Source organism: Gobio gobio (assembly GCF_949357685.1).
Source record: "Gobio gobio genome assembly, chromosome: 1".
Lineage (NCBI taxonomy): Eukaryota > Metazoa > Chordata > Actinopteri > Cypriniformes > Gobionidae > Gobio > Gobio gobio.
In genome coordinates, this window is record NC_137097.1 from 49,590,374 (window position 1) to 49,604,954 (window position 14,581).

Sequence of the window (14,581 nt, forward strand, 5' to 3'; positions counted from 1 at the left end):
AGGTGTTTTCCTGGCCTGACCGTTTTATCCGAGAGCGCGAAAAAGTGTAAGGAGCTAAAGTGATTTTCTTCCTCTCTGTGGTATGTGCTGCTGGTGTATTGTATTTTATAGCCCCCAATAAAAATCTTCACTACTGCAAAGCTCTAGACCATATGTGTATGGGCCTGATGCTTTTATGGTGATGAATATACTTATGTAATAAAGGCTGTTTATGAAAGAGCTTGTAGTGCTTCTACGTTTTTGTTTTCTCTGGCAGGAAATTTCATTAGAAGGGTAATGATTTCAGTATATCTATAACAAAACAGACAATCTCTCTAAATGTCATTGATCCGGACAAAGTCATGTTTGAAATTCCTCTTATTCTTTCTTTGCATTTACGGTTTCATCCCAGTGAGGTTTTTATATATATTAATATATTGCATTTTATAAATCAGATTAAAACTGTCATGGGCACATCACAACCTGGGGGAAAAAAAAAAACAGGCACGGTGGAATCAAATGAAAGGTTTCAATGACCAATAGGGAATAAAAAACTTCTGAATTTTGAGCAGTGTAACATAAAAGCATCCGAGCACTGGTTTGATATCTGTCATAGGCTGCTCTGTCATTACAATGATGCCACTTTGATATGTTGCCATCTGTAAAGAACAGCCACCTGTCTCCATCAATCATCATAACAGACCAATGAAAAAAGCCACAAACTGTCATTTCATGACAGCAGATAATGACCAACACAACAGTGCTTTCAGTATTCGTGAATGAACAGGTAATGACATGGCAGGTCATTTGAATCTGTCCTCGTGCGCTTGTAATCTAATACCAAACAATGGTGCGTAAAGCTCAGAGGCAATATCCTTGAGCGCAGGATGAGTTTGGAAAGAGATTGAGTTTGGGATTGACAACCATGTTTACTAACAGGCGTGACTCTCGAATTGTCCTGTTCATACAACAGCTTGCAGCACAGGCTTCCGTAGAAATGGAAAATTGAAGTAAGGCTTCTCTTTTGTTCTGTGTAACCACAGGGGCGGTTTGGTTCACAACTGCACGAGTTAACCAAACTCGCTAAAATGCAAGTGTGAGTACTGTAAATTTAAAAGAGACAGTTTGGTATCACTCTGGTTTTTTAAATTGAATTGAGGTAACAAACAGGATGCAGAAAAGCGATGGATGGATGGATAGACGGACGGACGGACGGACAGACAGACATGCATGCTGGGATACTGGCGGAATCAGTCAGGGAGCGCCTGCCCCTCTCTCACACGACAGGGGCTAGTGAGTATAACTCAGTAGAATATAATGAAATATAACACCACTTCTTGTCACAGGTCAGCAACCAAGCCAGCTCGGGGACTGGCATTCCAAATGCCAAAGCCATTCATTATGAAAATGCTATGCATTGATTTGTCATACATTGTAAAACTCTATCAGAAGGGCAATTTTTAAATCTTTGCAGCAATGCCTCAACGGCTGTGGCATTAGCATTAATGCTATTCAATCGCTCCTGGTTTCAGAGCAACTTGCCCAGGCCCTCTGAAACCAGAGACATGTTAAGCACTTCAGCACAGTCAATGAAATAAAATAAGACAGGATTGAGTATATTAGATAAGAATTATGATATATAAGCTGCGCTCTACTGCAAGACAGCTAATTAAATAAGAACATATTTGATAGCAACTGACAGTGGAGCGTTCTCACCCAGGTCCCATCATTACTGTCAGGGAGAAAGAGGGAATTAGAAGGTGTATAAATACCATATGGTGTGTGCAGAATTTTCTTGCATTAATGTCAATTATATCCACTGTGAATACATTGAATGTTTTTAATTCTCATTTATATGTTACCCTACATACATCTTACGACACAGGCCATGTATAAACTACAATGTACATACACACTGTTTTACACATGGATGCCCTGAACAAAGGGACAAAATGCACATCAAAAGGATGTTTATACATATTCTTTCAACATGCAAAATGGCATAAAAACAAAGAAATTATGGAAAGAAACAGCTAATGCCAAAGCATTGCAGAGATACAGCCTCAGAGCCGTTTTGGCAACTTTGTTGATCTAGTATACAAAAACGGTTTTGTCTATTGACACGAAATCCATACATTTTGCCGGCATGGTCTGAAGATGATACAATTAAATTTTTGTGAAAATCAGGCAAACAGTCTAGGAGGAGTTAGAAAAAGTTGGTTTTAAAGAAATACTTAGCCGACTATGGCAAAATTGATATCTATGTTCTCGGCATGACCCAAGGAATCTATTAATCTAATACTTTCCTTACAATAGGCTAATTAAATCAAAAGTTATTCGCATTTTTGGAAATTTCATTATAACTTTTGACCACAAGGTAGCGCTGGCCCAAAACTTTTTGAGTACCTTCAAAAAACACAATGGGCCCTATCTTGCACCCAGCGCAATTGACTTTGTACACCGACGCATGTGTCATTCCTATTTTGCACCCGCGCAAAGCGCGCTTTTCCCTCCACAGAAGCACGTCGCTAAACTAGTGAATGAACTTGCGCTACCTGGGCGGTTCAGCGCAAAAAAGGAGGCGTGTTCCGGCGCAAACAATCCCTGGTGCTATTTTGCTGTTCCATTAAACAATTGCGCCACTGACCAGAAAAAACCTAGTCTAAAGTCAGTGGCGCGTTGCGCGTTGTTCATTATGCTATTTTAAGGGCGCATGCTTGACCATAATGTATAGCGTGCACAACGCGAATACACTTTGCTCATGTAACCTACACAGATGCAACAGTTATTTTTGCAAATCATAAATTGTTACACTAAAAAAATATTAACACATGAGATGACAGAAATCATTGTGGTGTGCCACGAAGATGTGAAAAAATAGGCATAAATCTATCTTACAAATGATTCAGGCTAATTGTAATAATGCTGCCTTCACGTGCTATCGGAAATTTCCTAATTCCCATTTTAGAAGTCGTGATTACGAGCTTGTTGCATTCAAGTGCTTTGTTGTCGGAGTGAACAGGAATCATGGTGGACACCAAGTTATTCTTGCCTATTTATTGGGAAAATCCTATTAAAACCAACATCATATGTAGTCTGCCATCCACCGACAACCATATAAACATTCCAGATAGTCCGCTTTCTGCTGATTCTGTAATTTCAGTCAAATGCAGGCTATTTTTGCTGTGTACCAAACATACAATACGCTTCATTTGATACTCTTACATGTAAATATGCACTACATTAATGCCAAGACAAGACGACCTAGCTGTTTTGGAAAAAAAACTATAAAACCACACCTGCCACAGCAGTCTAATTCTCCCCGCCACCAAGCTTATGACACGCCCATCTCGGGAATTGGGGTATCAAAATTATTTCCGAACGTCCCAGTGGTAAACACGACATCAGAGGGCGTTCATGTGCAATTTTTACCTAGGAAACTCGTATTTACGATAATTCCGATAGCACGTGAAGGCAGGATAAGGATAAGACCTGTTTGCCCAATAGTGGCAAGACATATATGTATATAAGGACATCTGACAAATTGGTTTGTCCGTCAAGAACAAGGAAAAAAAATCGACTGAAAAACTGAAAAAACTGAAAGACTGAAAAAAAAAAAGACTGTGAAATCACCTTTACCATAATGTACAACATTACAACTTCACTTCTCTGTCTTTCACTGCTCTTACAAGAACATCAGTCTCCTCGGCTGTGAACCGCTCCTGGCGTGCGCCTGGTAAATACCCCATAATAATAGCAATCCATAATGGAACTTGCGCACCTGCTTTTAAAGGGAATGTTGGATGACGCTCGGATTGGTTTATTCACGTTACGCCCAAACCACACCTATGAATAATGAAGCTACTTCAGACCAACCCATTTTAGATTTGCGCCGGGCGCAAGAGCCATTTATCCCGCCGGGAAAATAGCAACAGCGCCGAGACCCGCCCACAAAGTTACTTGCGCTTCGCGCTTTGACACTTGCGTTTCAGATCGTTAAAATAGGGCCCAATGAGTTTTGTAACAATACGCCGGTGTTCATAAAACATAGCATTTTATGACAAAATTCAAAACGGCAGACACCCAAAATGGCCAATATGGGCAAATTGGGTGTAGTTCAACTCTGCATGCTGCAGCAAATCAAAAGAGTTTTGTGATTTTGGGCCAAACCATTCAGAAGTTCGAAGTGCGGATCGACGCACACTCTAACGGCTGATATTGCCCACAACCCATTGTGAGATGGACGAGGATTCGATTAGAACTACAAACATGACGGTTATGCGAGTCCGACGGTTAAGTAGAGAGGTTTAGATAAAGGGGTTTGAGTGATCAATTATCAGTATTTAACCTGACGAAAAGATATTTATTCAATATTATCCACATTATATTTCACCTGCAGCAGCATTGAAAACTTTTGTAATGATACGTTTGGCCATTAACTTTTAAATGCATCATTATATTTAAAATGCAAACACATGAGGGGAGTCTCTGCATTAAAGACCCACGAATGGCAGATCATAGGAAATTAAATTGAATGTGGAGGATTTGAACTGTGACGATGATTGACAGGGCAGTTTAAACGGTGACGGGATGCACGTAACTACGCGACAGAGTCCGTTATAGATGACGAAATAGTATGTCCCAAACTTGCATACTCTTCTGATACACACTCAAAAGTATGTACTTTTTCTTGACAAAAAGAGTACATACTTTTAGGTCGTAGTATAAGTAGGCGAATTGGGACGCAGCACAAGTTTGGTCAGAATATGCTAAAGAGTTGCGGAGATATAGCCTCAGGTTCATTTTGGAGTGCTCTTCGTCTAATTAATTTGTGCGTTATTCGAGAATGAAATGACTTGAATTCCATTGTCGCCATAGCCTGAAGATGATCTGGTTCAGTTTTCGTGAAAATTGGAGCTACGGCCTAGTAGGATTTTTCATGACGGAAATGTCTTGAGCCAAACTAATTTTGTTTCTAGCCCTTACAGTTCAACAGTTTTTAACATAAATGTGATTGCACCTTGATGGCGCTAAAGGGATTGAGTTAGAGACTCCAAATTTTCTATGGTGACAGTTCAGATGGTCCTCTATCTGTGTGACACATTTCATAACTTTCCCGCAAGCGGTTCAATGGGCTGCCAAAGACTCGAAGCGGAAGAAGAAACGGAAGAATAATAATAAGAACGCCAATGGACTATAACTAAGAACAAACTCAAACGACTACTTTGATCAGTGATTCTGGTCATAGCGGTTCTGTGTCTTAACGACTTTGGTCAGTAAATATTGTATGGAAAAGAGCTTAAATGCTCTTTTATTATGCTTGTCAAATTACGGTACATTATAGTTTAAATTGTGGCACTTCAAGCACAAAATTCTTGCTTTTGCAAGTGATGAGTTTACCTATATATTGGTGTCAAAAGTTAATATGCGCCTCCTATACACCGCATGGCCCTGTGGCTCCTCTATTGGTTAGCATGGAGGGCAGCCTTTATCAATCAATTGAATAAACTGCTTTCATAGCATCTATTGAAAGACAACTCTGACAAGGGGCTAGAAGTGCCTCCACAGCAGTTTTCCAGCAGCAGGAGGGGGGGGGGGGGGGGGGGGGGGGGTAAATAGTAAGAAAGGCAATAACATCAGCCTGGACAGCACCGCAGCTCTGACACTGCTGTTTGCATCAGTCTTTTCACTACCTCAGTGATTCATTCCTCATTCTGATGGGCTCCAATTGACAGCAGCGCCTAAAAGTATACCGATTTAAACTTCTTTTTTAAAATTTGTATTTCATTCATTTGTTTGAAGACATTAGGTCTATTTTGCAATTAAGGCTTTGTCGCCACATCTGGACATCTGGATGTGACACAATGCTCTGATGATCTTTTAAATTGCGTTAAGATGAAAACCCTGTGGCTGAAAAAGTAACACACACACTTCATTCTAGTTCACAGCCTAATACTGAAGGAGTCGGATATAGAGCCTGAACAGGATAGTCAAATGGCTACCGGAGGCCTCTTAAAAAGAAAAAACGTCACATTTAACTTAACCCAGAATGCACTCTGGTATTATCCATGTCTCTACAATATTAGGCCTCTGGACATCATTCTGTCTTTATTATGTAAACTAATTTAGGGCTAAACAAAGCAATAATGTGTGTGTTTATTTATTCAGTAATATTTTAGAAAATGTTAAAAACGAGATGGACACTTCAGCAGTGTCAGTACTGTTCAAAAGAACCAGCAAAGAAGTGAATTTCTTGTCACAAGCCAACTTAAATGATGCAAATTAAATATTTAGCAAGAACTGTATACTTTTATACAGCACAGTAATTTCTGCATCTCCAGGGAAATTTCTTCCTTGAATCTTTCCTACGAAGTATATTCCTTCCAGACCAACCATGTTCCAATTAAACATTCAATATTCATTTCCTTAATATAGAATTTCAGTTTGCCGTAGCTGCATGACTAAGTAACTGGAGATCGTCTTGTGTGTTTATCAAGTCTTTGATTCTGAGCTCTTCTGACTATACTGACAGAGTTTAAGAGCATGTTTCCACTTGAATTATTCATATTAGAAGAATACTTCAATAAAAGCACTCATTCGGCTTGCTTAACAATTTTCTTAAAACAATTTAAGAAAATTTATTAAAATTACTATCATTATTATTGTTGTCTTGCCTTCATTATTTTATGAATTAAAAAAAAAAATCAATTAGTGAACTTGAACAGCATACAAAATAAAACATGACTCTTCATGAAGAAAAAACACCTCCAGCTGACACGTTATGTAAAGGATCAACTCGTTCCTTATTTCTATTTTCACTTGAACTGCCCATCAGATTAAGATCTGTTAAAATGAGATTAATTTCCTGATAAACCATCACAGCGAAGAAGTCATCAGGGCGCTTTAAATTTATTCCATGGGCAATTAAGTGCAGCGAAGTTTCCTCAGCTAGGACTGATTTTGAGTGGTAATGGCAGGTGAAGAGACAGATAATGAGCAGGCCAAGACACACACGCTTACAGCTCTCTAAAATGACTTCCTGTGCTTTAACCCTGCAGTTATGAATCAACGTGTCACGCACCGCTTCTCTGACACTCTCTACTCCAAAGAAAGAGTAGTCTCTCGGCAAGGACGAGATGAGAGAGAGATGAAACTTTAAAATGACTGATTGCTAACCGGTATACAAACACAACACAGCAGAGCATATCGCATATGGAGAGGATCAAATGTATTTCTATCCTGCTGCAACCAATTGCTACAAAAATGATCAGACTCTCAGACTCTACAGATGAGAAAACACGTAAACATCAATAATGACACACACAGCACTTGTGCGCAGCACACATGCACACAGAAGCCTGCAAACACCAACGAACGCGGCATGGTTGTTACCTACCCACAAATACATCATCATCTTGAGCGAGGAGTCAGGGGCTCTCCGGCAGTGAGGAAGCGCTTCCTTACTTATCTTCTTTTAACTTCTCGAACTCGGCAACGGAAACCCGGACGAATCCTTCTTGTTTCCACTCTCTCAGGCTCACAGTTCTTTTGTATAATTTATTATATCACTATAATAGAGCTTATTAAAACTGACACTTGGAGGAAGAAGCAGCTACTTCACAAGGTTTGAGATGCTTCTAGCAGTCTTGTTCTTGCTCTTCTCTTCTTCTTCTTTTTTTCCGCTCTTTCTTGCCTTTCCCCACTTGGTTCTCTTCACCCTTTCACTGACAACCCCTGCTTAGGCACCAATTCCTGACGTATCTATTTAATGAGAAGATCCGTGCACCAAGGAAGTCCAGTACAACTGTGCACTCAAAGTGCCAGAGAAAGTGAGAGAGAGAGCGAGAGAATGAGAGAGAGAGAGCGAGAGAGAGAGAGAGAGAGAGAGAGAGAGAGAGAGAGAGAGAGAGAGAGAGAGAGAGAGAGAGAGGGGTGATGGTGTAGGATTCTCTAGTACAGGCTCCTCAAGATAGGTACGTGTACGTTAACGCACAGCTGATAGGACGATCCGAAGCAGATTTCCCCCCATAGACAAAAAGGACTTTTCCCTCTAACAAAATGCTGCTCAGATCCTCAGACGCTGTCTTCCGGAAGCTGATGCACAGGGGAAGAGATCATTGGGAAATCAAAAGACTCATCTTCTGTCCTGAGGGATGGTAAGAAGACAACTGACCGAGAAAAGAAAAGAAAAACCTTGCAACTTCCTCCAAAAAAAATACTGCAATCTCAGCTGTGTGAGATTCAGGTAAATAAAAAGGCAGATGTGAAAGGAAAAAAAATACAAAGTAAACTACGGTAAAAAACGGCACAATGGGATGAAAAGGAGGTAGAAAGCACCGCCCTCTCCTAAATGTGAAGCTTGCACCTGACTCTGCAGCCTGGACCACTTTCTCCCCCCGCCCCCCCTCCTTCTCCTCCTCCTCCTCCTCCTCTTCTCCTCCTCGTCCGGAGTGAATGTGCTGGAGATAAAAGCAGCGAGTGCTGGGGCCAAGGCCTTCCCGCTCGGGTTGCTTTGGCTCTGACGCACAGGCTGCCTTCTTACAGCACTTTTCTACAGCCATCTGCTGACTCTACCACGTTACTGCTACTGAGAGACCAGACACGCAGCCAGCTAAAGCGCAGCCGTACTATTCAGAAAAGCACATATGAGGCTAAAACTCATTACTACTGTTCAGAAGAGGGATGAGATTTTTAATCAAACGCAGATATTAGAGAAACTCAAGAGTAACAGAAAACAACAACAAAAACCTTTTTGTAAATGGATTTCAAACCAAGAGGGGACAAAATGGAAATTTGAGCAAGGTCCATTTTTTTGTTTTATGTATGTGAGTCACAAACGCAATGAGATTTGCCAGTGTATTTATGAGGGAAATTAAATTCTGAGGGAAATTTAAATATTAAATTCTCCTCAGGAAGCAATTTGACTCCCCTTTAAAAGGAAAACAATAAAAAAGTAAGTACAACTGTCACAAAGAGAGAGAGAGTGAGTGAGTGAGTGAGTGAGTGTGTGTGTGTGTGTGTGTGTGTGTGTGTGTGTGTGTGTGTGTGTGTGTGTGTGTGTGTGTGTGTGTGTGTGTGTGTGTGTGTGTGTGTGTGTGTGTGTGTGTGTGTGTGTGTGTGTGTGTGTGAGGACAAATGATTAAGCTAAAGGCTCAGACTCAGGTACACATTCAGCAAACACACACTCACACACACATTAAAGCAATAAGGCCACAGGTACCACAGGACTTCTAAGGCACAACACAAACCATCGGTGACAGCAATATAAAACACCAATGCTCAATACATAAATTACATTTCTAAATGATAACAATTTGAATAGGGTCATGTTATGCAGTGTCTTTTGAATTTTAACGTATTAAATATGCTCTGTGTAAAATATCCGCCCTTTAACTTATAATATATTTAATATTTTTAAATATTGTGATTTCTGTCATTTTATCTAAAAGGATGGGATGTTTTAGAGTGAAGCACAGCAAAATACCACAAAAAACCACATAATTCATCAAATCCATTACTATCGATTGTTTGTGCTGTTGTTTTCCCATTAAAAATGATGTCACTTCCGGGAGTATGATTCCATTATGGAGCTGGATTTTGTTAGTTAAAGGGATATTACAAAAGACTAGCGTGATGAAAATAAGATTGAGGACACAGGATAAAACTATAAGTTGACTTCAGTATTTCAAAATAAATAGCACATTTTGTTAAACGAGTTCCATATTTTAATCAATACATTATGTATGATAGAGTACTTCCTAGCAGGAATGACTGGCTTCGAGTGCATTTTCATCAAAATTTAAAGTCTGAAAAGAGAAATATATACCAGTGCTGTGCTCACTTTTGCAACAAGATGGAACGGTTTTCTTCCGAACGAAACGATTAGTACAGAGAAATCCGGTCAATACTCTGAACAACATTCTGAAAACAATAAATGATTGTTGACATATTAAACAAAGATAAATGGCAGGTACAATGTAAAGCCCGCTGTTTGTGCACCCAAGCAAAACGAACATACTTCAGCATACAATTTCGTTAAACCATTTTACTTCGGGGCAAGAAAGGTCTAATGGTCATGGAAACTGAGTGCCGCTTACTGACATGTCCATTTACATGGAGCAGACCGATTCTGCTGCCGTCTCCTCGGTCCGATTGTGCCCTTTAACCCAATTAAAACGCTAAAAAAGTAGCTAAGCGGTCTTAAAGCAGTAGTGCATCTCATTTGTTTGGATTATGACAAAAAACATAACCTAAAAGGGATAAAAAAAAAGGTAGCATTGGGTTGTCAATTTCCTGTTTAAAAACTACTAAGTACATCACCCTTGATCCTGCTCATATAATCTAAATTAAAAGGCAAGCTTCCAAAAAGCACTTTTGAAACAGCTGTCTTCAGATTAATGAGTCACTAACAAGAGGAAATGAGATGGCAAAGAAATAAGAGAACTGCTTTTCATGTTTCCAAGAGCTAAATAAGCACTGGCCTGCTTATTATTATTAGCTCTAATAATAATAATAATAATAATAATATATATATATATATATATATATATATATATATATATATATATATATATATATATATATATATATATATATATATATATATATATATATATATATATATATATATATATATATATATATATATATATATATATATATATATATATATATATATATATATATGAATTGTTTATATATATATCAAATGGAAATTGAAAAAAAGGATCATTAAAAAAAAAACAAATAATCAAGAAAGTAGTTGCCAGAAAAAATTAGAGTGATGGGTGTGTATGAACAGGAAGGTCTGGGCATTAATCATATCAGCCCTATCAGACTTAAAACCCTTCAACAAACCATGATAAATTACAGCACTGAGAGGGGACTGCAGCACCTCGGCTCCTGCATGGTGTACACATCTCTCCCATGATTCTGCAGGGCTGCACATACACACTGTGTGCTCTGTGAGCTCAAGGCAGAGCCATTCAGGACACATGGTTATTGCTCCACACAGATATGGTGTGTTTGAAGAAGATGAAGATCTTTGGGAGGGTCTTCATCAGGAGTGAAGCTGACACCTTTGCTACCCTGGCTTTTCAGGCCAGTGAGTGAGCAGGAGGGTTTGAGAGCCACTATTAAAGTTTAATGAGAAGGCAAGGTAAGCTTTGTTGTATTTTTAATATGGACACAGCAGAGTATGAAGGAATAACAGGTTTCTGTATGAGACTAAAACTGAATGTGTTTTTTTTTGCCTATTGATTTAATACCATCATCTTCTCGGACTGAGATGCTGAAATGAACATGAAGGATACACAAACATTCATTCTAAAGTCATTGTGACGAAATGATTTGCCTTTACATGAATGAATCACAGTTTTAGGATCTTTCATGGACTGATTAATTAAAGGTCAATGCCAACAACATCCAGAAGCACAACAGCAGCGACAAGGAGCACACGAAAACAGACACGCACAACCACGCAAAGCGACACAGAGGCATCACTTACCCTGAGTTGGTCCGTATCACAGCTCATTGGTTGTCCTGGAATCTGTCAACAGAGACATACAAATTAGAGTTACACATTACACACCAAATACAGCACCTCCCTTCAGTAATTACAAGTCAATCATCTAGAGTGGGCTGAGGGGAGAGAAAATGAGATCTGTCAAAACTGAGGTTTGCAACATGGAACCATGCAAAAGGTGGAATAAGACAGGCAAGACATAGTTTCCATGCTAGAAATGGTAGACGTGATATTTTATTATCTCCCCCCCCAAATAATGGGAGTGGTATAAAGCAAATGGTTCTCAATTGGTTTTGCTTCAGGACACAGATTTTACATACCCGATGTACTGCCAGAATTGAACAAAAGTAAACAAACATGTCTGTGTTCATCAAATTACCTGTGAGAATGTGTGTGTGTAGAGGTACATGTGGTTTATGAGGACACAAATGTGTATAATGACATGGGCATTACAATGTAAACACTTCCTGTGTCCTCGTAAACCAAATGGCTTAAAAAAAAATATACTAAACTGTGTTTGTTTTTTTATTAAAAAAATGCAGAAAGTGTTGTGTGATGGGTAGGTTTAGTGTAGGAGGATAGAATATACAGTTTGTACAGTATAAAAATCATTACGCCTATAGAGAGTCCCCGTAAAAACCACATATTCAAGAATGTGTGTGTGTGTATGTGTTATGATTTTTTAAGTATTATTTTGGTTTAAAGCAATTGATTGTGAAGGTTTAAATTTGGATTATTCTGCATTTAAAATGTATCTTATGTTAGAAAATCACAGGGCTTAAAACAAGTAGAATTTTTTTTTTGTGTAACATCAACATTTAAAATATGTGATCGTGTGAATGTATTACAATGAATATTACCAAGAACTGCACAGCACTAATAATATCAATTTAATCTATCTTATTTTAATTGACTTTCTTCATGGATTTTGAGTAGGAGGGGATGTCAAGTAAACTGTCTATGCTGGCATCTGTTAGCTTCACACAGATGAGACAGATGTGTCTGCACCAAAATATCACAGAGTAAGATTGGATGTGCGGCCTTTGATGTCAATAACAAAAGATATTGGAAGTGTTTTCTCCTTCCTTAGCTATATGATATACAAACTAATGCAATTAGAAGCGATCAGTGACACATTTTTGGGTTGTAACCCACCAGTTCAGAACCACCGATTTTTTATTTATCTAAAAAAAATCACGTTTAATTCAATTGTGCAGCGTATTTCTACATGCCTTGATGCAGAGAGTTTCTCAAACACTAATCAATCATACTAAACCCTCAAAAAGGAGGGGGGGTAGAAAAACATTTCTAATTTTGTTAATGCTTGTTGAGTGTTTGAAAGAGAACTACACAATTAAGAGATTAGGGTCTGGTTACGCTGAGAGGGTTCCTGGATATACCACTAATCTTCCCCTCATGCCTGCCGTCAATACACCCATAATGCACAGGCCAATCTTCATTTAAGAAATAGAATCTGTGTTACAAACGCTCTCTTCAAATGTAATGATATTAACAGTTCCACTTTCCTCTCAGCCTAAAACACTTAGCTGTTTTTCAAAGTGTGCTCATTTCCCATTAGCCAGGCCACTGAGTGAAGCCGAATACGATTTTCATCATTTAGCAACTGGACATAGCTGCAGAAAGACCCTAAAGAGGATTATGACCCACAGATAGAGGGAATAAAGGCCAGGGAAATTGCTTTGATTTGATATGATATGAGAAAAAACGGATGCATTAACCTTGTCACCTCAAAATATCTGCGTATCAAATTAGTAGTAAGACTTCCGCTGATGGCTACTCACTGGTTTTTGGCAAACCACTCTTGACCGTAAAACATTACGCTTTTATGGTGAAGTTTATATCATGTGCAAAGTTTTCAATTAATCGTAAAAAATCCAGGGACAACATCAGCATTTTTTTTTATTGCCCAGTTCAACAAAACGGCCATGAAAGTTTTATGCAAATGAATATCTTTTCCCTGTTAAAAAGAAGAAGGAAAAAAATCAGGGCACCAATTGGTTTTCTTGTAGGGTAGGAATTGTATTATTTAGCGCCGCTGACCTTAATGATGGCTCACTTGTTTTGGTAGCACTTCCCTTTCAGCCACTGGCCCCTAGCAGGTCGTTAAGAGAAGCTTCACAATCGCTCTGGGGCACACAGCATGCTTCTGGATTCACACCGCTGGCATACATTTTTATATATAGTCCTGTGCTGAAATCTGAAATTCAAACCATTTCATTTTTCTCTTCTCTGTTATTTTTTAACAAGGACTGACAAGGGCTGACATTCCTGTTTTGTGTTATGTTATTATAATATTGTTAAGGCTGTCAATTGATTACATTTTTTTAATTCAATTCATTTTTTGATATTCTTATTATTTAATGCCAGGTACAGCATTTTACAATGTCAATATTTGCTGAGTCGATCACTGAAGAGACATTACAAAACATGGAACTAGAAACAGATACATTGTTTGTTTTTAGGCATACAACATTCTGGCCGATAACAATTGTGAATTTATATTAATAACTGATCAGTGGCCAATATTAAAAACATTGAGGCCCGGTTTCACAGACAGTTTATTAGGACATTTAAGTAGCTTATATAAACGTGCTTTAGGAAAAAATCTTGAGGCAAAACAATGGCACTGACATAAGAACAGCTCAAAAAATGCATTTTAGTCTTGGGGCTAGTTTAAGCCTTGTCTGTGAAACCGGCGGTAAAAGTAATATATGTTATAAAATTACTATTTTACATCACCATTATGGCTGTCAATTGATTAAAAATCTTATGATAAAAATCTTCAGTATTAAATAAAGTAAAACACATAATAAATAGTGCTGAGCAATCGATTAATCGCATCCAAACGTTAGTGTTTACATAAAATATGTGTGTGTACTTTGTATAATTATTATGTATATATATAAATATTTCATAAATAAATATAACATATTTTTCTTAAATATATACATAAAGGAGTGTGTATTTATATATACATAATAATTATAAAAAGTACACACACATATATTATGTAAACACAAACTTTTATTTTGGATTGCCCAGCCCTAATAATATATT

General features: G+C 38.2%; 1 protein-coding gene across 2 annotated transcripts in view; it reads right to left on the reverse strand.

Annotated features, from left to right (window-relative positions):
• Positions 1–8,352, reverse strand: part of rbfox1 (RNA binding fox-1 homolog 1) — a 170,762-nt gene extending 162,410 nt beyond the window's left edge. For both annotated transcript variants that reach the window (XM_079835794.1, XM_079835798.1), the window contains exon 1: positions 7,376–8,352. In XM_079835794.1, coding sequence (XP_079691920.1) covers positions 7,376–7,393 — 18 coding nt within the window. In that variant the 5' untranslated portion in view covers positions 7,394–8,352. The remainder of the gene's footprint in view (positions 1–7,375) is intronic.
• Positions 8,353–14,581: the final 6,229 nt, after the last annotated feature.